General features: G+C 39.7%; 1 protein-coding gene across 1 annotated transcript in view; it reads left to right on the plus strand.

Annotated features, from left to right (window-relative positions):
- Window positions 1–3,033: 3,033 nt before the first annotated feature.
- LOC122810862 (2-oxoglutarate-dependent dioxygenase htyE-like) overlaps window positions 3,034–22,266 on the plus strand; it is a 165,750-nt gene continuing 146,517 nt past the window's right edge. The window contains exon 1 of the mRNA XM_044082414.1: window positions 3,034–3,329. Within this exon, the coding sequence (XP_043938349.1) occupies window positions 3,177–3,329 (153 nt within the window). The 5' untranslated portion in view covers window positions 3,034–3,176. The remainder of the gene's footprint in view (window positions 3,330–22,266) is intronic.

Genomic DNA, 22,266 nt, shown 5'->3' on the forward strand with positions numbered 1-22,266 from the left:
ATATATATATATATATATATTTACATATTGCCCTTTTCAAACAAATTCACTATTTTTTAACTTCTTCCTGTCATCTACATACTTTTAGTAGGCTTATTTTTCTTCCTTAATATTCATTGCTAACAGTTTGTCCATCTCTCCCTTTAACCACTTTCTGTACTTTGCTGTCTCTTTTCTGCTCTTCACATGATTCTCGCAGTAATCAACCCATGCAGGCCAAAGCAAAACTTGTTATTCTAAGTTTATAACAGCAATATTTAAAACCTGTGCCTGATTTTGGGCCTTGAACCCTCTCCATTATTTTTGCCTTTGACCACATTTCTTGTGCTTAGAGGTTAAGATGTATGACTATGGCTATCTCTGATTTGTAGCTATTATACTATGCATCTAAGCTGTATGCATTCTCTCCACAATGACATTTTTCAAGTGTTGTTTCTTAGCCAACAAGAAAGAAAGAAAAGATATACTTCCTTTTCAAGTCACTAGTGGGTATTTAAGCATGGTATCTGATATCAGAAATTTAATAACTCCAGAAGAAGGGCTCATGTCAGCTTGAAAGACTGAGTAATTGCAAAACCATTTTAGTCCAGTAAAAAGTATTATATCATGTTTGTGTTCCAGTGTTTTTGTTAAGTATTGGTGAAGAATTTACAGACTTGTAAGGCATTAAGCAGAGGTACAAGGTGTCTTTTTTATTTCATTAAACTGTTTTGTAATCTACAGTATTACTGTATTTTTTTTTCAGTTGAACCTCCTTAAGGATTCTATTTTATGTCTTTCGCTGTTATATTATAGCTGTTTTATAACAGGCCTTTAGTTCCTTATATTGTTTGTGCCTCCATTTTGCAAGGGTACCCCACTTGTGATATTCCAGTCCTAAAGTAGCTCTGTACCGCCCATTTTTCTGTCCATTTTGTACTGACCACTGATCTGTTGATGATCCCCATCAGGTGATCTGTAGCACTTTGGCCATATTCTAGAAGACTCTAGAAGGGAGCCCATTCTCTCCTTTCAAGATGGTCTTCTGTCTGTCTAGTGATTACAGTATGCCTGAGGATGGAAGCATGTCTTCTTTGATTTATGTTTCCTGAACCTTTACTGGTCATGTTATTGTCCATTCTACTTCCCCTTAAGCATTGTAAAGGGGTATTCGATTATTTATTTGGTATTTACTAACCTTAAGTTTTATGCCCCGAGTTATATTTTATGCATGCTAAAGTAGTGAGAACTGATTCCATTTTGCCAAAGTATAGTTTATCTACAGCTGTTTGCCCTGACTTACCATAGTGTTTTATTACACTGAACCTGTGCTATACACTGTCTTGTGTATAATGCAAGTGTTTGATGATGATGTGTCTAGACTGGTGTCTATGGTTCCATCTGCCCTTATGTTCTATTTGCATGCGGTGAGCCAACTACAGCTCATTCATTCACACCATTTTATTATATTCATAAAAAATGAATTCTACATTTCCTGGGGCACTATACTATTGGGATAGAGGATGGATTTATTCCTGCACCTTTTATAGCTTTAAAATGCATCATACGGCTGTCGTTTGCAACTCCAGTAAATACTACCTCAAAACTGTACTTGATTTCACAAATGCTCTGTCCTGGTTATTTTCTCATATATTTAGTCTGATCCTTTTAAAATTTGTGGTTTTCTGTCACACACTGAGGATTGCACTCACTAAATAATGACAGATATTTGCAGACTTCATATCCTTCATAGAATACATGCTAATTAAAAACCTATTATAGCAACTTTCGAAGTATAGTTTGTATATGTATGTGTGCAGACAATGTCCACTATTCTACTACAGTGACCTTGTGAGTATAGTATGACAACAGTATTATTCAGATTTATGAATTGCTCTTTGACCATGATAACTGAATGGCCATATAACACACCCTTTGTGCAGGATTGCACACTATGTTTATAAATATTTTACTTTATTTGTATTAAGTAATGGGATAGTTGGGCAGGTCCTTGTACTGTTTTCAGCTTTGACCATAGCAAAAACAAAGACAGGCAGTGGTGGTTATTATGTGTAAACTTCTGGTAACTTTAAAAGAGAACAAACAGTAAAGATAATTCCAATATCACATTCAGCACTTTCATCTTGAACTTTGAAAAGACTTTTGCTAGAACAAGGAACAGTCAAAGTCACTGCATTTACATAAATTTACACAAAAGACCATATGAAAGCCATTAACCAAAGAGCAAATTACTGTGGATAATATAAAAAGTGAGCCAACTAAAACTGATCACTTTCTGCTATGCCCCTGTACAAATTACCCATAAAAGTATATTCTCTGAAGCATCAAATATGAATAAAGTGGTTGAATGAAAGCATGATAAAGAAAAAAATGCTACAAAACTCTATAAAACTAAATAATTTGTACTTTATTGCTTTTTTGTTGAAATCAATACCTGCATAAATTACTTTTCATAGGGCATTCTGCAATGCTCAAAATGTGAACAAAGTGCGTAAACAATGAAAATAATAGTAAAATATGAAAAATATAGTAACAAAGCATTTTAGGGAAAAACAGTAATTTGTTAAAGTGTTTCTTCCTTATTTTCAACTGTCTTCTGTTTTTTTTTACTGTATTTTCTACCTATTTCCTCTTGGTTTTCTCTGTGTGTGTGTGTGTGTGTGTGTGTGTGTGTTTTCTTCATTTATACATGCTGGCAAACACTCTTGTTTTACAAGTGACTACATCATTACTGTGTAAGTAACAAAAATCTGCAGTGCAATGTATATTGTTTCTAATTTCAGATCTACACTTTTTGCTAATGTGTACATTTCTTTTTTAGCAACTATCGCAGTAACACACATCTAGTGGTTTTACTGTGGTAGTTACTTGCCAAGGAATTTTAGTACGCACCCTTCCCCCATCCATGTTACTTAGTTAAATAATGTAAATACGGCACACTAGATACATGTAAATGTAAGTACATTGACCTTTCAAAGTGACGACTTGCTTCAGTATTACAAAGCTCACTTCTGCTAAACTTTGTCTAAATACACACTCCTGTCAAGTGACAAAATAACTTTGTAAAAGAGGTAAAGCAGCAGTAGGACTGTGTGCTATGGTAGGTTTAACATTTTAGTTCCATGTCTCTTCACTTTCGTTCTCCAAAGTGAACGATCTGACGGAGGTTTCTGAAAATGAGCATCACAGTGGTTGACTTTGGATGTTATGGACTACAAATCAATAAGGCTGAGGACGTGGAACTGGGGATCCTTGCTAAACAAATCACAAGTGCATTAAGTGACATTGGATTTGTATACCTGATAAACACTGGCATCCAAAACAGTGAGGTAAGCTAATGGTATAGGGACAGCATTTTGCAGTGAAGTTCTTGTCATAATGAACAGAATCATAGTACATTATAAGTGAGAACATTGCTGGAGCTAACAAGATTATTGGGATTTACAACTTTCTGGCCAGAGATTGATCACTAAAACTGAAGCTGATTTAATCTGATAAAACATAAAAAAGGCATGTAATATATTCAGTGCCCTTTTGTTCTTTAAACAAAATGTGCAGTGCAGTTTTAAAAAAATAGCAGATATAAAACTTAATGCTCCAGTGTGTATGTGTGCATGTGCATGTGCCCATGTGTGCATGTATGTGCATGTGTGTGTGTACGTGTATGCATCTGCACATGCGCATGTGAGTGTGTGCATCTGTGCGTGTGTTTAGGGGCGGCCACGGTGATGCAGCAGTTAGCGTTGCCGCCTCATTGCAAGAGGTTCTCTGGTTCGATCCTTGGCTGGGGTGCCTTCTGTGCAGAGTCTGCATGTCCTCCCTGTGGTTGTGTGGGTTTCCTCCGGGTGCTCCGGTTTCCTCCCACATCCCAAAGACATGTTGTAAGTGGATTGGATACTCTAAATTGGCCCTAGGCTTGAGTGCATGTGTGTGCCTTCTGTGGAAGGTTGGGTGCCGGGCTGACAATGCGACACTGTAAAACTCCACTGCCAATCATGAGCAGACAGGTGATCTGCTGTGGTGACCCCTAACTGGGAAAAGCCAAAAGAAGAAGATTTAGGGAAGAAAGGAAGAGTTGGTGGCATGTTATTGTTTCAGATTGTAAGATTTCACTGAGAAATTTCTCTGCAATTTTTCACTTTGTTGCCGTGTTTTCCATTGTCTCTAGGGACAGCAGTTGGTGTGGCTACTGGGGCCTTGAAGAATAGACGGATATACCCTTTTAGTTCTGTGTATACTGGCAGCAGAATATTCCAGAGGAGTTCCAAGACCAATACAGTCATAATTTAGCTGGTGGCTGACGTCTGTAGCCATGTTATACAAGTTACCACCAAAGCATGTTACTGTTTGGTTTTGGTGCTGTTATAGCAGGTTTACTTTGGGTTGGATATCCACCTCTTTTTGCTAGCTACCATCTAATAAGACCACTGTTGCTTATGGGTATTTGGCCACTGTATAAAGAAGGAGGTACCTTGCAGTTACCCACATCACCACAGCCCTAGGTCAAGGGTTGCTATAGCTGAAGGAATGGATATTTTCCATGTTAGGCAGTATACAGTATTGGCAGCTTGTGACTCCTCATTTGCTCAGCACTGTGTCACATGGGATACAGCATTGTCTGCCCATGTTGATTCACTTATTCAGATACTGTGTCACATAGTATACAGCATTGTCAGTTTATTAGGCATTGTGTCACATGGGGTACAGTACTGATTGCCTGTATGTGCTCACTTACTGATTGTTCCAGCACTTTAGCACTTGGGATACACAGCTGGTATCCTGTATCTAATCACATGCTGAATGTTGTGGCACTTGGGATACACAGCTGGTATCCTGTATCTGATCACATGCTGAATATTGTGGCACTTGGGATACACAAATGGTATTCTGTATCTGATCACATGCTGAGTGTTGTGGCATTTGGGATACACAGTTGGTATCCTGTATTTGATCACATGTTGAGTGTTGTGGCATTTGGGATACACAGTTGGTATCTTGTATCTGATCACATGCTGAGTATTGTGACAGTTAGGTTTATAGGTAGGTACTAGGCTATTGGCCCAAGGGCCTAAGTAAGCCTAGCCAACAAGGCTCCCTGGCTTACGCCACCTAAGAAAGTTATTTTCCTGTGCCCCTGTCGAGCAGAGCCACCGAAGTGATCCCTGAGGTGTATTTCCTATTTCCCATCCACTTATCAAGATTTTTCTTGAAGAATGCTAATGAGGAACTTTGCTTGACATAGATGGGTAGCTTGTTCCAGAGTATGGGAAGTCTATGGTACAGGAATCTATCCCTCCAGCATGTCCTGTTTATTGTGGTGACAAGGTTTAGGTTTCTAGAGTGTGTAGCTCGAAGGGATTGGGATTTCTTTAATTGTAGAATGTCCAACAGCTCTGGGTTTGACATAGCTTTATATGTTAGGCAGAGATCACCTTGGAGTAAGTGATATGCTACGGAGTAAAGCTGGATTTTTTTGAGATGGTCAGTGTAGGGCATCTGAGGCCAGTAATCCTCTTTGTGAGGTACTTCTGTGGCCTTTCCAGCTGCTGCAGATGTCTTGTGAGGTACATTCCAAAAGGGACGTTGTACTCTATAATGGGTCTAATGAGTGTTGAGTAGAGGAGAACAATGATCTCTTTTTTCCTAGATGAGAAACATTTTGTGATGAGGTGTGCCACATAGAAGGATTTCCTGACTACTGTGGCGATGTGATTATCAAAGGAGAGACTACTGTCCACCTGGGTCCCCAGGTCTCATCACACATTCACCATTAAGTAGACTGCCACCTATGTGGTAGTTCATGGGTACAGAGTTTTTACCAAAGGGGATGACAGTGCACTTTTTGGCACTGAGCTTGAGGCCATAGCTCTGACACCAGGCATCTGTCTCAGTGAGGCCCTTCTGTAGGATGTCCACATCATTTGGGGACTCAATTATGGCTCCTAGTTTGCAGTCATCTGTGAACTTCATTAGCCAAAGGCCTTCTGTGTTAGCCTGTACTTCAGAGAAGTAGATATCAAACAGGAGAGGTCCCAGGATTAAACCCTGTGGTATTCCACTTGTCACTGATTTGAAGTAATTTTTGGTGTCTGCAACTTTTGCAGTGTGGGTTCTGTCAGTGAGCCAATTGGAAACCGATCTTGTGATGTAGGGATTTATACCTAGTTTAGTGAGTTTAGCTATAATTCCAGAATGGGGTATGGTGTCGAAAGCCTTGGCGAGGTCAAGATAGGCTGTGTGAACCACCTTACCCTTGTGTACAGTTTTGGTGACTGCCTCAAAGAAGTTGATCAGGTTCAGGAGGCATGATCTGCCTTTCACAAACCCGAACTGGGTGGGGTCCAGACTTTGGAGGTTACTGATGTCTTTGTTTATGAGTTCCATGATGATACATTCCATGGCCTTACAGACCAGGCTTGTCAGGCTAATAGGGCAATAGTTCCCAGGATCAGTAGTGGCTTCCCCTTTGTGGAGTGGGATAACTGTTGCTGTGCACCATTCAGTGGGCACAAAGCCTGATGTGACACTATGACTGAACATGGTGCATAGATGGGGAGCCAGTTCATGTAAAACACAGCCTGGGATGTTGTCCGGTCCATGGATGCTGTGTTTTTGGCTTTAGACAGTGCAGCTTTTACCTGCATAGTTGTGATTACAGGGACTCTGCATTCTTCCTGTATAGATATGGGCCCTTTAGGGGGTGAGAGGGGGGTAAAGATAGCACTGAACCTATCTGCCAGGACGTTGGCAATATCAGTTGGTTCTGTAATTTTCATGCCGTTGTGCTGTAACTCAGAGCAAATCTAGGTGTTGCCATTGAGATTCTTGACATAGCTATAGAATGCTTTGTGGTTGTCCCTAGAATCAGTGGCAATTTTGTTTTCATAGCTAGCTTTGGAGGATCTTATAAGGGATCTCAGCTTCTTACTGAGGCTGACCAGGGAACTCCTCCACTCATGGGATTTTACTCTCTTTTGCAACAGTTTCTTCCTTTTGTTGTAGGAGTTTGTTTATGGCAGGCGACCACCAGATTGACTTCCTTTTTTTGAAGGATAGCGTCTTGGTTCTGTTTGGGATAGCATGATCCATGCACTCGTGTAAGTGCTTATAGAGTGCATCTGTGTAGGATTCAGCAGTTGTAACTGTGTTGTCCATCTGCATGGATGTCATGAAGTTCGCCACTTCTGTCATAAGAAGCACGAAGTTGGCTTTGGAGAAATTTTTTATCATGATTTCCTTAATGGGGGGAGGGGGCAGGATGTGGATATCTAGGGTGATTAGCTTATGGTCGGATCTGACCAACGATGGTTGGATCTGACCAATGAGGAGTTGATTTCAGGTGTGGAACACTGGTCACTCATGTTGGTAATGACTAGGGCTAGGATATTGTTGCCCCTGGTGGGGGTGTGGATAAGTTGATCCAGGGCATTGGAATTGATGAATTCCAGAAAGCGTTGAGTGAAGGAGTTGGTACATGAATAGTTTTCCCAGTTAATGGTGGGATAGTTGAAATCACCCATTATTAGGTTGTTTGGTTGAACCCTAATATTTTCCAGTATATCAAGAAAAAAGGAGTGGGAATCCTGGGGCATGGTGGGGGATCTGTACCAAGCTACAATTTGGATTGCAGTTTTGCACAGAGTTAGTTGCACTTAGATAACCTTGGACGCATTATGCTGAGCAACTAGCCTGGAGGTATGGATATCATTAATGAATATGGACACACCTCCGCCTATGCTGTTCAGGTTAGGTGGCCGAAAAGTGTGGTATGAGTTATAGCCTGGTAATGCATGGGGCATCAGTGTGCCTGACTATAGAGTCACCTATGACTAGTGTGTTGGGTACATTGTTTTGCCTTATGGGCTGTGGTTGAGTGGCACACTGAGTCTGTGGGCTATGTGTCATTTGGGTTGTGTTGGGGGTGGATGTTGCTTGTGTTTCTGCTTTGGAGGTCTCTGTTGCTTGAGCAGATTATTACTGAGAGCCTCAGTGAATGTTTTTGTGTTTCTACATGTGGATTTTGGTTGTGTAGGTTTAGTGGGACTATGTGATGAGTGTGGTGTGGTCCAATTGTTTACCTTCTCCTCTTGACTGTCAAGTTCAGTCTTGGTTGGAGAGAGCTTTACCTCCAGTTTGGCTAGATAAGTGCATCTCTCACAGGTTATGGTGTTGGGTGGTAGGAGGAGAGGGTTGTCTGTGTACAGGAGGCAATTGCTACATTGCCCTAAGATGCCTAGATTCATCAGATAGACAGGAGAGAACACTGGGGAGCTGACCCTTGGACATGCCTGAATAAAAACTACTTTCCTCTAGACAAGTGACAAAAGTGAGTATAAGAGCTGTTTTTCTCTAAGCAAGTGAGGAAAGTACAAAAACTGTTTCCTCTAGGTAAAGAGAAAGATTGAGTGCTGTAGTAATTTGTAGCTTATTTAGTGCTAACAAGTTCTGAACAAGTGCTGAGCATGAATACGCAAATTCAAATGCTAAAACTAAGAATCTGTACCTGGATCTTGTGGTAGATAGGCTACCTAGTGCTTATCACTCCCACTGATAAACTAGAATGCTTCCCTCCAACACAGAAAGGCTTTGGGGGGGGGCTCAGAAGCTTACAAATAGTCCTGGATACAGCAAATCTGTATCTGGACTAGACTAGTTACAGGAAAGGTGGGAAATAAGTGCAAATGCGGGCTTTTAAACCAAAAAGTTGAAAGAGATGGAAAAACTGCCCAAACGGCCAATAAACTACAATTTCTGGGCCAGAAACCACTCCTGTGATAGATAGGCTACCTAGTGCTTACCACTTCCACTGATAAGCTAGAAGGCTTCGCTCCAACACAGAAAGGCTTGGGGAGGGCTCAGAAGCTTACAAGCAGTCCTGGATACAGCAAATCTATATCTGGACTAGACTAGTTATAGGAAAGGTGGGAAACACAGTTGGTATCCTGTATCTGATGACATGCTGAGTGTTGTGGCACTTGGGATACACAATTGGCATCCTGTATCTGATCACATGCTGAGTGTTGCAGTACATGGAGAACAGCATTGGTAACCTGTGTCTACTTGTATGCATTGTACTGTGCCACATGAAGTCTATGTCTGCTCACCTTTTTTACATTAATGTTTTTGCAGTATTTCCCACTGCATGTCAGCTATCAACATCCTCCCAACCAGTTGGCCAATTCATTCTCAATAATAGGGTAATGGTCAACCAGAGATGGATCTCATTCAAACAGCCATTGGAGTAGTTAGAGAATTGTCTAATTTAACCTCTACTGTTCCACTCAGGCACTCAACTTGTAAGGCTGAAGAGGGATGTGAAACGGCTATGTGAGCTGGTTGTCCCTTAATTCTGCAATGGACATTGCCAGCAAGCAGTCCTGACCCCCTCCACAAGCACAGGAAATTATTTTCTCAGTCTCCACCATAGAAACTGCACTTCCCTGTGTGCTCTGTAAGTACCCACAACCCTCAACACCCCTCTGGAGAGGTGAGCTGGCCACATCCCTTCATTCCTGTCTGTCCTTGTTTGGCTTCTTCAGTATCAGGGCTGTCATTCAATCACTGGTTACCTGTGTTGCAGTAAGGACTCAATCTCTCTGTGTCATGGAGCCAGGAAGCTTGCGTCTGTTCACTTGATGGGTGCTGTATCCTGTTAATCTGGAGACTCCACTGAAATTTTAGTAGTCCCATCTGTAGATCTGCTATACACTAAATTCAGTCAATCAGTAGACTTAAACATGGGTGTATGAAAGGACCCACAGTGACTAATAATGTTTGTGCAGGTTTTCTTGAGTAGTCTAACTAGAATAGTTATTCTGCCACCAGACATGAAACTCTGGTACACGTTTTGAGGCAGTTTGCCTGGGTTTTAGTGATAAAGGGACTTCTGGATCAGGCTGCTCCCAGTATGGAACAGTACTAGCCATTCTGTGATCCCGCCTCTTCAACATTGGTGACTGCACAGAATTACATTTTCTTTTATTAAAATTAATTTACTTTAAATAGGCTTCATGCCAATATCAGTAATCCCCAAAGCTACCTTTCCAGTTATGTTTGTAGTTAACTCTTCTAGAAGAAAGCAAGATCATCTACCACTTTGTTGACAACTGCCAGTAGTTTCTAGGATGGAATTTTGGTCTCTGGAGCATATCTTGTCTGCACTTGCCTTTTCATCTTATATATTTAAATGTGACAAGGGGAGGAGTTGTATACAATCATATCTGTATCTATCGATCTCTCTGTCTCTCACTATCTGTCTCTTTCTCTGTGTGTGTGTGTGTGTGTGTGTGTGTGTGTGTGTGTGTGTGTGTGTGTGTGTGTGTGTGTGTGCGCGCGCGCTCGCGTGTATGTATGTATGTCCGCACTGGGTATATAGTGTTAAATCATCAAAACTCGATGCATGGAACACAAATACATTGAATCCCAAAGTGTCAAATTTAATACTGTATAGATCCCTCCCCCCCACCCCAAAAAAAAAATAAAATGGAGATCACAACACAGTGGGATCCAAGTAAATAAACAAATAAAAACCCTACCCACCATCTCCAAACATACAAACAGCAATAAACCAACAAATCATCTCTACAAAAAAGGGAAACATAGTGTTTGTGTATCTCCCTATTGAAACGTTTGCATTTGACTGAAAAAAAAAATATCAAAAACTCATGGGAAGACTGAATCTCAAACATCGCTTTTGTCCTTTAAACTTCAAGTCTCCCTACTCCCCCGAACTTTATATATACCATCTCTGAGATCACCATACCTTGGAAAAAGACAATATTCTGAGAAATGGTCACCTTGAACTTATACTTACATAAGTCTGTTGGCCATACAGTCTATGTTTCATTACTTTTCTATCGAACTCTGACATTTCAAATGGTTACTGTATGGGCAGGTGCAAATTAAATATACTAACTCTGGATTCACAGCAGTGGAGAAAAAAGCAAAATTCACCCCCAGTGTTCTGCAGTCCACATAAACCTACCAAAACAATATCTGATGAAATAGTAATTCAATATATATATATATATATATATATATATATATATATATATATATATATATATATATATATATATTGTTTATGTCATTTATAATCTGAAAATACCACACAGGGGGTTGTGGCAGGCAAAACCCCCACATGGGTCGGTTTACTTTGCTTCGGTTTTAATTTGTTTTTCAGGTTGGCCAAGTGGTTACTTACCTGAAGTGGAAAGTTGGTGTAGTGGGTTGTCAGTGTTATGGATTGCCAGCATTGTCTTCTCGGTATTATGAAAGCTGGGTAAGTGGGATTTTCGTCGAATAAAGTAGACCCATATACACACACACACACACACACACACACACACACACACACACACACACACACACACAACACATATCTATATATATATATATATATATATATATATATATATATATATATATATATATATATATATATATATATATATATATATATATATATATATATTTTCTCTGGTTCGATTCTCAGCTGGGGTGCCTTCTGTGCAGAGTCTGTATGCCATCCCTGTGGTCACATGTATTTTCTCCGGGTGCTCCGGTTTCCTCCTACATCCCAAAGACATGTTGTAGGTGGATTGGACACTCTAAACTGGCCCTAGGTGTGAGTGTGTGCACCTTCTGTGGAAGGTTGGGCACCATGCTGGCAACTCGACACCATAAAACTTCACTGTCAATCGTTCTGCGGACAGTTGTTCCGCTGTGGTGACCCCTAAGCCGAAAGGAGATAATGATATATGTAGACACACACACAGATGCATACAAACCCACATACATACATACATACACACACACACACATATATATATATATATATATATATATATATATATATATATATATATATATATGTATATATACACACACACACATACATACAAAGACTTATTTTTTTATTTATGAAAATTCAAAAATATCAACACTAAAGTAATTAATGCAAGTGTTTCTAAAAGTCACTATAACAAAAATAAAGAAAAATAAAAAACATAAATAAATAAAATGCAAAACTGTTTCTTTTTGGGATCAATCACCAAAAATCCCATCACATATTTAGATCTAATTTGTCTGAATAGTGATAATGCTATGGAAATGGTTTTACAAATGTAAGGTGCAGGGTTAACTGGCAGTAGTAAGGTGAGTGCAGGAAGTTTTTACCCACCTGCAACACCTTACTAATACATAACTCTACCCTACCATTGTACCCAACCCCTAACCCAATGACTAAAACCCTTCCCATAAATTTGTTACTAAACAAGATGTCTCTGACACACACACACACACACACACACACACACACACACACACACACACACACACACACACACACACACACACACACACACACACACACACACACACACACACACCACTAAATCTACCCCCTTCCTTAACCTTTATGCAAACTTTACCCTGCCTACACAAGCACAAATAACACTCTAACCCCCAGTACTGAAACCCTCAGAATATTTGAAAGTTTTGACACATTTGATGTTCCTTTCATCCAAAATCTTAACATATGATGAAGTTAACATTCAATGGGATTTCAGTCATTCAATTAATTCACAAGCAACCAGGCAATGAGAACTGCATATATTTATGTATGCATGCGCATATTTATTTATTTATTTATTTTATTTATTTAACATTTGTTGACCGGGAATGTCCAACTAGGTTCCGCAGAGCCTGTTTTCAGCGGAAGCCTGGGGAGAAATGCTCCAGATGCATATCTTTGGAATACAAACACACAAATTTTTAAATTTAAAAATTTTAATTAAAAAATACAAATTTTTGCATACACCACAGAAATGTTAAAAGAGTAAGCGATACAGCAACTAAGTTAAAAAAATAATTTTTCTATGTAGTACTGAAACAAAATATATAACTTCAGACAATGTATAAAACCACCAGTCTAAAACTGACTAGACTATACATAGGAGTGTATATCATAATTTAGAACTGACATCTGCAATAGAGAAGATAAGAGTAACCAAGCATTTCAAGAGAAAAAAGTTCATGTTGCTTCTTGGTTAAGAATTTGGATAACAGAACAAGGACATACAATGTGGCTGGGTTATCTAACTTAGTGTAGTAACATAAAGGTGTAGAACAGGTATCTATGATCTAACTGGCTAAATTATTCATTATTATAATAAAACGTCTTATTGCAGTTTGAATCTTTATTTATTTTATTTATCTTTTTGTTGACCAGGTTAGTCCTACTAGGCTAGTAGCCTCTTTTCAGGGGACAATTGAGGTGGTATTTATACTACTAGGGGAAATTTTGCCAGGGAATCAGGGGACTTCTACTCTTTTCAGTAGGTGCTGTGGGATCTTTTTTACTTCCACCTGAGCTACCACCAACTCAGGCAGATGGGGCCTTGGTTTAACATTTTTTTCTGAAGGACAAGACTCTCAGGGTGCAGCAGCCCCCTTATGCTGCACCGCAGGGTCAGCAATTGATCTACATAGTGTGAGAAAAGAATCCACAGCTTTCTGCTTCAAAGGTGACTGTACTTCCTGTTGTGCCTTTGAATCTGAGAGGGACCTTGTTTTACTGCTGGGTCTTAGCAGAGAAAAATGCTTCGCTAATAATAAATAATTTTTGTAGGGTACTGAGAGGGAGTTTTTAGAAAACAAAAACCCAAGCTTTCTGATGGAGAAAACCAGATTTCGAGCTAGTGTGGTAACAGAACTTCTGTAACAGAAGTTAAAAAAATTGAGTATGAAAAATACATAGCTGAAAGGAAATGAACAGCTGATAGTTTTTTGTGAGTGAGGACACTGATGTTAATTTGAATGAGATAAAATGACAAACATCATAGTTTACTAAAGACTGAAGAAATGACATAGTTACATGGCATATGTCACTGTTCTGAGCTCCCTTGAAGTTTAATTATCACATCAGGATGGCACCAGCTGTGGTGATACAGATGTAGGTGCAGACACACCTGGAGTCAGCAGAGGTCTAGCTGTGATGCAGATTCACAGAGCAGAAAGTTTTATCATACAAAAAATGGTGGCAATTTTGAGATTTAAGAATTTAAAATACAATAAGAAACAGTTGGACCATTTCTGATGCAATCTTTTATCACAAAATATAAATACATGATAAAAAAAACACATTTTTAAGTTTCTTTTTATCTTTCTTTTACTGGGTTGATTTCACTGAGACAAGCACCATTTACAGAGGAGACAAAAGGAAAAAAGTTACAAAGTGCAACCCAAGGACAGTCTGCCAATGGAGTCAGTCAATCTGGGCAGCCTGTTTTGGTGATACAAAAGGAAAGGAAAGGATGCCAGTACAATCTTAGGGAAAAAATGTGGACTCCTTTCAGGCAATATTTAGGTTCATAGGTTCATAGGTTCATACTAAGGTTTAAGTCTCCTCCCTTGTGGCTCTGATGGATCTCTATTTTTTTGAGGTGAAGCATATTCATCAAATCCTGGGTTTGACATAGGCCTTGTTAGGCAAAAAGGTCACCCTCTGAGCAAGCGATGGCGACTGAACTGAATGGAGTTCAGTCGGGCAGGGGGCATAGGACAGAATTTGAGACCCTTTATTTCCTTTTGGTCTTTTGGAACTTGGCCTCCTCTGGCTGCTGCTGCTGCAAGTGGTCAGATACATTTCAGATTGGGCATTGTACTCATGAGGTATTGGTCTGATGAGTGAAGGGGAGGGCTACCTGACTTGATCTAGATATGATCCTTCATGATTCATAGAAGGTCTTCAAACCTATTTAGCTGCTTCCTAACTACATGATGTGTCACTATAACTGACAACCTGGGTCCCAACCCTCCCTGGTCCCTCTTCTGTTCTCTTCTGTGCTCAGTGGTTTGGTACCCTACCTGTAGAGGAGGGGGTAACCTGTTTTTTCATTTATTTTTGGGCTTGGCTTTTTTTTGGCTTAGGCTGTGAGGCGTGGGCCCTGTATCCAGAGACCCTTTCTGTGAGACCCTGTGTGAAGGATATCTGTGTCTTTTGTTCAGTCTCCTGCCCCAGTTTGCAGCTCATTACCAAACCAACCAAACTTGGACACCACTTGTGACAGGCTTTGAGTCTGACATGGCGCCAGCAGCCTGACCTGACCCTGTGGTTCTGTCACTCCAGTTTGTTTGCCCCATCTTGATGTATGGGTTGACATGATTTTTGATGATTTTTTTTTGATACCGAATTTACCACAGTTGCAGTGCGCCACTCTGGAGTGCGTTCAGAGGAGAGTAAGACTTTGATAAACAGCTGTCCCTAGCTGTGGGTTTTAATTTGAGTTCAGTTGGCACACAGCACAGGGGGGGGACCATCTCCCATGATGCTGTGCCTTAGTTTTTTTTTTTTTTGTTCTAGGGTGGTGGTTTAGAAGAATTTGAGCCCTAAAAAAAAAAGGCACTATGGGGTGGGCAAGGCCTTTTGCCAATATCCGGTGACAGGGTGAAAGCAAGGTGCAAGCCGTCCATTAGCATGGCTTGTCAGCATCAGCATGTCATCCCAGGCAGACTGATCCTGACAATTTGAATGACACCAATTGTTAAGCCAATTGTTAAATCTGATCATCTCTGTTCTGTGTGGTGAATGGCATCATTCTTGGTGGAGGGGTCATGCTGCTCAAGGTCAGGGTCATACCTGTCCTACATACATAATCAGAGAGAGCTCTTTTCGTATGTGTACCAAATCAGGTCCCAGGAGACAGCTGGCTTTTTAAGCGTGGACTGAATGATTGTTGTATTGTACCTGCTGTTGAGAGAGAGACCTGAGTGGGCGCGTTATGTGGCCTCGCGCCTGACCCTCCTTTTGGCCGTGTAGTTGCATCTCTCGCATGTATTTGTGTTTTGTGGGAGGAGGAGAGGGAAAAAAGTTGGGATGTTAAGATCACTTCAGAGATTCTGGAGCAGAGAGATGGTAATACTAATTAATTTGCCATGATAGTACATTGGGAGAGATAGATGTAGCTGTCACAGTATCACCAACACTGAATCCACTGTCACTGTGTGATAAAGCAGTAAACAAAACCCCAAAAAACACTAAGCTCACTGCTGATATCTGTATTTATAACTACCCCATATGCCTCACCAGACAGTTATTACCACTCCAACATATCGAACAATTGCCGTTACCAGTCACGAGGGATAATAATAAATATCAACAGCCTTCTCAGCATTTCTTATATTACTTTATTACAAATAAGTTTACAAAATAGGTGAAATTCATCAAGCAAAAATTAAAAACAGCTAAAGTACATATTAAATAAGATCCATTTCAATACATAGATGAAATAAGGACTATTTAGACACTAATTTAAATAACAGCTATGACTACCGATGCCCTAGGAGTGAAGTTTAAGAAACAAAAATAATAAAAAGAAAATCACAACTTAAGACATACATTGCAACCAAATCAGACCTAAAAACTGAGAAGTATTCTGTAACTCTAAGGAAATAAAACACAAAACTAACAAAACACAAAACTAACAAAAAACTAACCAATGTTAACATAACCCTTGCTGATCTATCACAAAATTTCAAATGTTCTAGAAAACCACAGAACAACCATAGAACAGCAGGAATCCATTCATAAAGCAGACCATTCATAAAAGCATATACACACTCAGTGGCGGCTGGTGACTTCAAATAAAAGGGGGGCTGCAGAAGACAGCTGAATGGGTGGGCCAATGGGAAGGGGTGTGACCAACTAGAAAAGGGTGGAACTATGTTCAGAACCACAACAACTGGAACTTTAATTAAATATGCTGCCTTGGGTGCCAAAATGTCATTATGAGAGTCCAATCAAGACAAAATGAAGTGTAGAAGAAAAAAATATTTCAATGCATTTGCTACATAACAACTTACTTAATGTCTAGATGGAAACACAAAGGTTGCGAGGCATGAAAAAATAAATTGCTTTTTAAATACATTACTGGAATGCCAGTCAAAATCAAGTATAAAATAAAACAAGCAGCACTCAACTCAAACTACTTCTCCTTGCATTGCAGTTCTAATTATAATTTATATTCAGCTTTATAAAATTACCAAGTAACATGCTGAAAGTAGCAATCTCTGTGATACCCCCACTTGTAAAAATGTTTCTTATCCAAAAAAGACCTGCTGCCTGACAACAACTATCTGCTTGTTTCATGGTGAGCACGTGATCAAAGTAAAAAATGAACAGCAAACAAGAAACAAGCTTAAGATAAATTGCTTAAAGGATTACTGCACAAGTTATGGACCACACATGATAGATTGGCATTCTGTTTAGTTTACGGGTAAAGCCTGCAAAGATAACTGCAAGTCTCCAACAAATGTAATGAGCTTCTGAAAACACTGTAATACTGTCCTTTATTTCAAATACTGTCATATGCATTTCAATATCTAAGGCTTATACATTATCCAGTTATGTAAATATTCTCTGCATGGCAACAATGTAAAGGCTTACAATGTTGGTAATTCTTTAACAGTATGCTTATTAAAACTTACTTGCATCTTGCAATCTCCGACAAGCTTACCTGATGGTCAATAAAGCATTGCTACTTTAATACAGCGCAACAGGGCACTGCAACAGCATGCATTTTCTGAATAATAAGAAGCATAAATCAACAGTATAAAAAAATGACAGAAAACCAGAACATTCTGCAAAGTCCAGGACAGATGAAAAGCCACGGTCGTACTTGTGGTCTACCTTGGATGGGGGAATACTCTGCACACTTACATTGCATAACTGCTCCTTGCCTTGCTTGGACACATCCAGAGCCACTACAATGGGGAGTGGGGTACAAGTAGGTCATAGTTTGAAATGTCTCTGGCTGAAAGTCATGGCTCTGACACTCATACCTCTCAATCTCAGAGCAGGAAATCTAGACAAAGCCATACATAGAAGTGGGACACAGGCCCAAAAATAAAGGCAATGTTTAAATATTGCTCTTATAAACTTAGAAAGATAATAGAATAGTAGTAGTTCTTGCATTAGTATGAATTTTTGAAGGTACGAAATCTGAAACTCATATGTCTGCCATTATTTTCTAACTTCATTCTTTAATGATTTGCTACTAATTTGCCAGAAAACCACAATTTTATGAAAAACAGACCAGAAATGTTATGCAAAAATATAAAGTTGCCACACAATACAGCTGGGAACCTGTCAAAGAAGGGACACCTTTTTAAAATTAGTACTGTTAACTTGAGCAGCTGACAAAATAAGATCATCCGCATGCATTTCTGAAATAAAAGTAATCTATAACTCTGATCATTACAGTTATTTATAATTGTAAACCCTCCACATTTTCTTCCAAAATTGCCATTTTGCAGAGGGATTATTAGGGGGACAGCAACATTTTGAGCCAAAATTGGGGACAGTTGAGAGGTTTGGATATTCCTAATTCTATAAAGCGATTTATTTGCACGTACCTCTCAACCTCAATGAAGGAAATCTGGACAAGGCCAAATATATTGGGGGAACATGGAAACAGTACTAAAAATTGCTCTTTCAAAAACTTAAGACAGTTGATAGAATAACATGTATTGCTTTAGCATGCATTTTTCTGAAGGTTATGATGTTTTGAAACTCAATGTCTGCCATTATTTAGTGACTTAATTCCTAAATGATTTGGCAGAAAACCACAAATTGTATGAGGAACAAACCAAAAATAAGAAGCAAAAATCTATTCATTCTGTAAAATGCTGGACAGTTGAGAGGTATAGTTCAGCCAGGGCTGTCTGAGTTTGCTGCCCCCCCCCCCCTGCACAAAATCATGGTAGAATGGAGCGTCCCCCCTGCAGCCATTCCAATATCCCATTCCTTGGTTATTTCGCCCCATTTGCCATAAACACTGTAATGTGCATACTGTTTTACTTCTGCGATGATATGGATTTCATTTGAAAGTTTTATTTTATATTTTACAGCATAAACCCTAATAGATATCTGCTAAACCAAACAATACAGTCTCACAATGAAAATAGACTTAGCATTAAAACTTCTCTGCCCTTGAAACTCACATTCATTGAAACAGCATTGAAACCCACATTCAAAGAAAATACATTTTGCCAGTGGCAGATAAAGATTAATTTTGGGCTGTTTTCAAATCGTAGGCCCCTTGAACAGGAAACATACACATGTTCTTTGATACACATTCCTGACTATTAAATTATATTCCTTGTACAATACAGTACAGTTGTTAGAGGGCATTTTAAATTTATTGTTTTGAACATTTTTCCAGTAAACAATGAAACAAAATGCATGCACCAATAATGAAAAAACAGCCCAATTCAGAACATTTCCATCATAAAAGTCTACTCAAACTTCAACAGCCACAAGTATCAGTAAAAATGCACGATCTGTGAAGTAAAAGTCATCTAAATAATTCCACATTAAAGAAATCTGTTAACTTATGAAGAGGTTACTGCTAGCAAACAACTTTATATGTCTTTGCTTCATCTGCAAATAAAGTGCTTGTTGCCCTTGAGGAATAAATTGCTTATGTTGCATTAAATAAATTATAATGCTAGTAATATCGCAACAGGGAATGGATAGCAAACTGATAAGTTCATAGTTACTAGGTATCTTTGTCAAAGAGAACTGCAGCATCCATCCCGTTTGCAACACAGTACAGTATCAGCAATGCATCTATCTACTGTGGGAGTAGAACCCACAGCCTTCTGCATCAAAAGCAAGTACACTACCTGTTGTGGTATTTACAGTGTAAGCAGACTCAGCATAAGCAGCACTAAACTTTTGTTCCCCTGCAGCTCTCAGCTCCTTGTAAAATCTACTCAACACTCAGCTGTATCTCTGAACTTTGCAGCACAAGAAATCTGGACAAAGCCAAAATTTATTGGGGGGGGGGCAAAAGCCCAAAAACCAGAGACACATTTTAAACATTTTTTGTATAATGTTGGAAAGTTGCTAGAATAAAATGTTGTGTTACCACCATACATTTCACTGCCAAGTATTGAACCCAGGTCCCTGTGCAAAACAGCCAGAGCAACATACCACTATGCAAATCATCTATTTTTATAAAAGAAAGGAAGACTGAAACTTTAATGGCTACTATTTAGTGAATTCATTTCTCACCATAGCTGTCAACATCTTAGCACAAAACACCTGAACAAAGCCAATAATGAGGGAATACAGCCCCCAAACATATTCATTGAGTTCAGTTATCACCATAGCTCTCAACCTTGGCACAAAAAACCTGGATGAAGGCAATAATGGGGGAATACAGTCCAAGAAAAAGGGACAAATATCCACTGAGGACACCAGAGCAAACCCACACAAACACAGGGAGTAAATGCAGACTCCACACAGAAGGCACTCCAGCCAAGAATCAAACCAGACAACCCATAGCTGTCAGACAACACTGCTACCACTGCACTACTGTTTGTTTTAAGTAACAAAAATACAGAAAAAAACACAGATTTTTATGAGGAACAGAACAGATATGAGGCAAAAATCTGCAAATGTTTTAGAAATGGTGGTGGGTAGGGAATTCAGGCTCTTGTCACTTGGGCCCAAGGTACAGGGTTCAATCCTTATTCTCTACCCACCACCATGAAGCAACTGGGGCATTACACACACACACACACACACACACACACACACACACACACACACACACACACACACACATACACACACACACACACACACTGCAGTGATTACCACCTACCAGTCTCCAGAACAGCCTGCAACACACTCCTCCGCAGTGATCACCTGTTTCCAGTGGTCTCCACGATCCTGTGCCTGCCCGATCAGTCCTCCATACTGTTTCCATGCCCAGATCCTGTGCGATCAGTCCTCCATAATGTTTTCAGAAATGTCTGCAATACTGTGCCCACCCGATCAGTCCAGAAATGTCTGCGACCCTGTGCCCGCCCGTAATCCTTCTGTGGTCTCTCGTGAGATGTGAGGAGGCTGAAGCCTCCTGCTATTGGTCCAGCCTGTGGGCAATGCAGTCTGGTGACCTTCCGGTTTGTGCGGTCGTCACTACACAGATCTCTGGGTTGGAAGGGTGGAGTTTCCTGCCTTCCCTATCTGGACTGCCTAACTGAGCAGTCTGGAGCTCAGGAATGCCTGAGCATGCTTGCTTGGAGTTCTGGTCTGCTTAACACAGCAGTCAGGAACTAAGCACGCATGTGCAGAGTCCGGGAGCTATTTTTTTATTTTTATTTTTATATGTTCTACGGTGGGAGATATTTTTTTATTTTTATATGTTCTATGGTGGGGGGGACTTACAGGTGGGGACCCATTTTACAGGTGGGCAGGCTGCAGTCCTACAGTCCTATAGCACGAGCTGCCCCTGTACACACCATTTCACACCATATGCAGAACACTAACCATGCTACTAATATAATTACCTCAACCCAGGCAAGTGAATGGGAACTGAAATCCAAAGTATGATATGAAAGTTTGTCTGTAGTGAGTGTGTGAGTATATGTAGTACATCTATGTTTGTGTGTGTGAGTACATGAGTGTGTGCATCTGTCTGTATCCCTGTATGTATAATTGTGTGTCTGTGTGCATCTGTGTTTGCATGTGTATGTATGGATCTGTGTGTGTGTGTTTATGTATATGTATGTACATATGTATGCATGTGTATGTATCTGTGTATGTATGTATGTTCGTGCGCGGACGTGCATGTGCATATGTGTAGGTGGGTGGGTGTGTCTGAGTGCTTCATCATTAGCTGAAGTATTACTCACTTACACTCCACTATTTCACTACTAATCATGACAAACTGCTTGAACTCACAGTAGGTAGTGAGTTAACATAAAGTAGTTGCTGCAGGGGAGCTTGCTTTTGCCTCTGATATGGGGAGGGGGCTTTATATTCATAAAAGCTCTAAATATTCTGTCTCCTGATTCACCACAACTTGGAGAAAATTAGTTTATAAACCACTTCTGTGTTTTTGAGTCTGTCAGAGATATGATCAGCTAGAATGTGAATATTTGAAAGACAACCACGTGTGTGTGTGTGTGTGTGTGTGTGTGTGTGTGTGTGTGTGTGTGTGTGTGTGTATATATATATATATATATATATATATATATATATATATATATATATATATATATACACACACACACTCATTTATTTATGGAGATGTAGATATTCACATAAATGTCTTATACTTTGACAGAAGCTGCAAGAGGTGCAAAAAGAAAAGCCATGGGAGGAAAAACATTGGGCACAGATAAGAAATTTGAATGAGTTGTGTGAAGGAAGTGAGTAATGATACAGATGCAAATGGAGAAAGAGGGATGGAG

Source organism: Protopterus annectens, chromosome 9.part0 (assembly GCF_019279795.1).
Source record: "Protopterus annectens isolate FY-2018-M chromosome 9.part0, PAN1.0, whole genome shotgun sequence".
Taxonomy (NCBI): Eukaryota; Metazoa; Chordata; order Ceratodontiformes; family Protopteridae; genus Protopterus; species Protopterus annectens.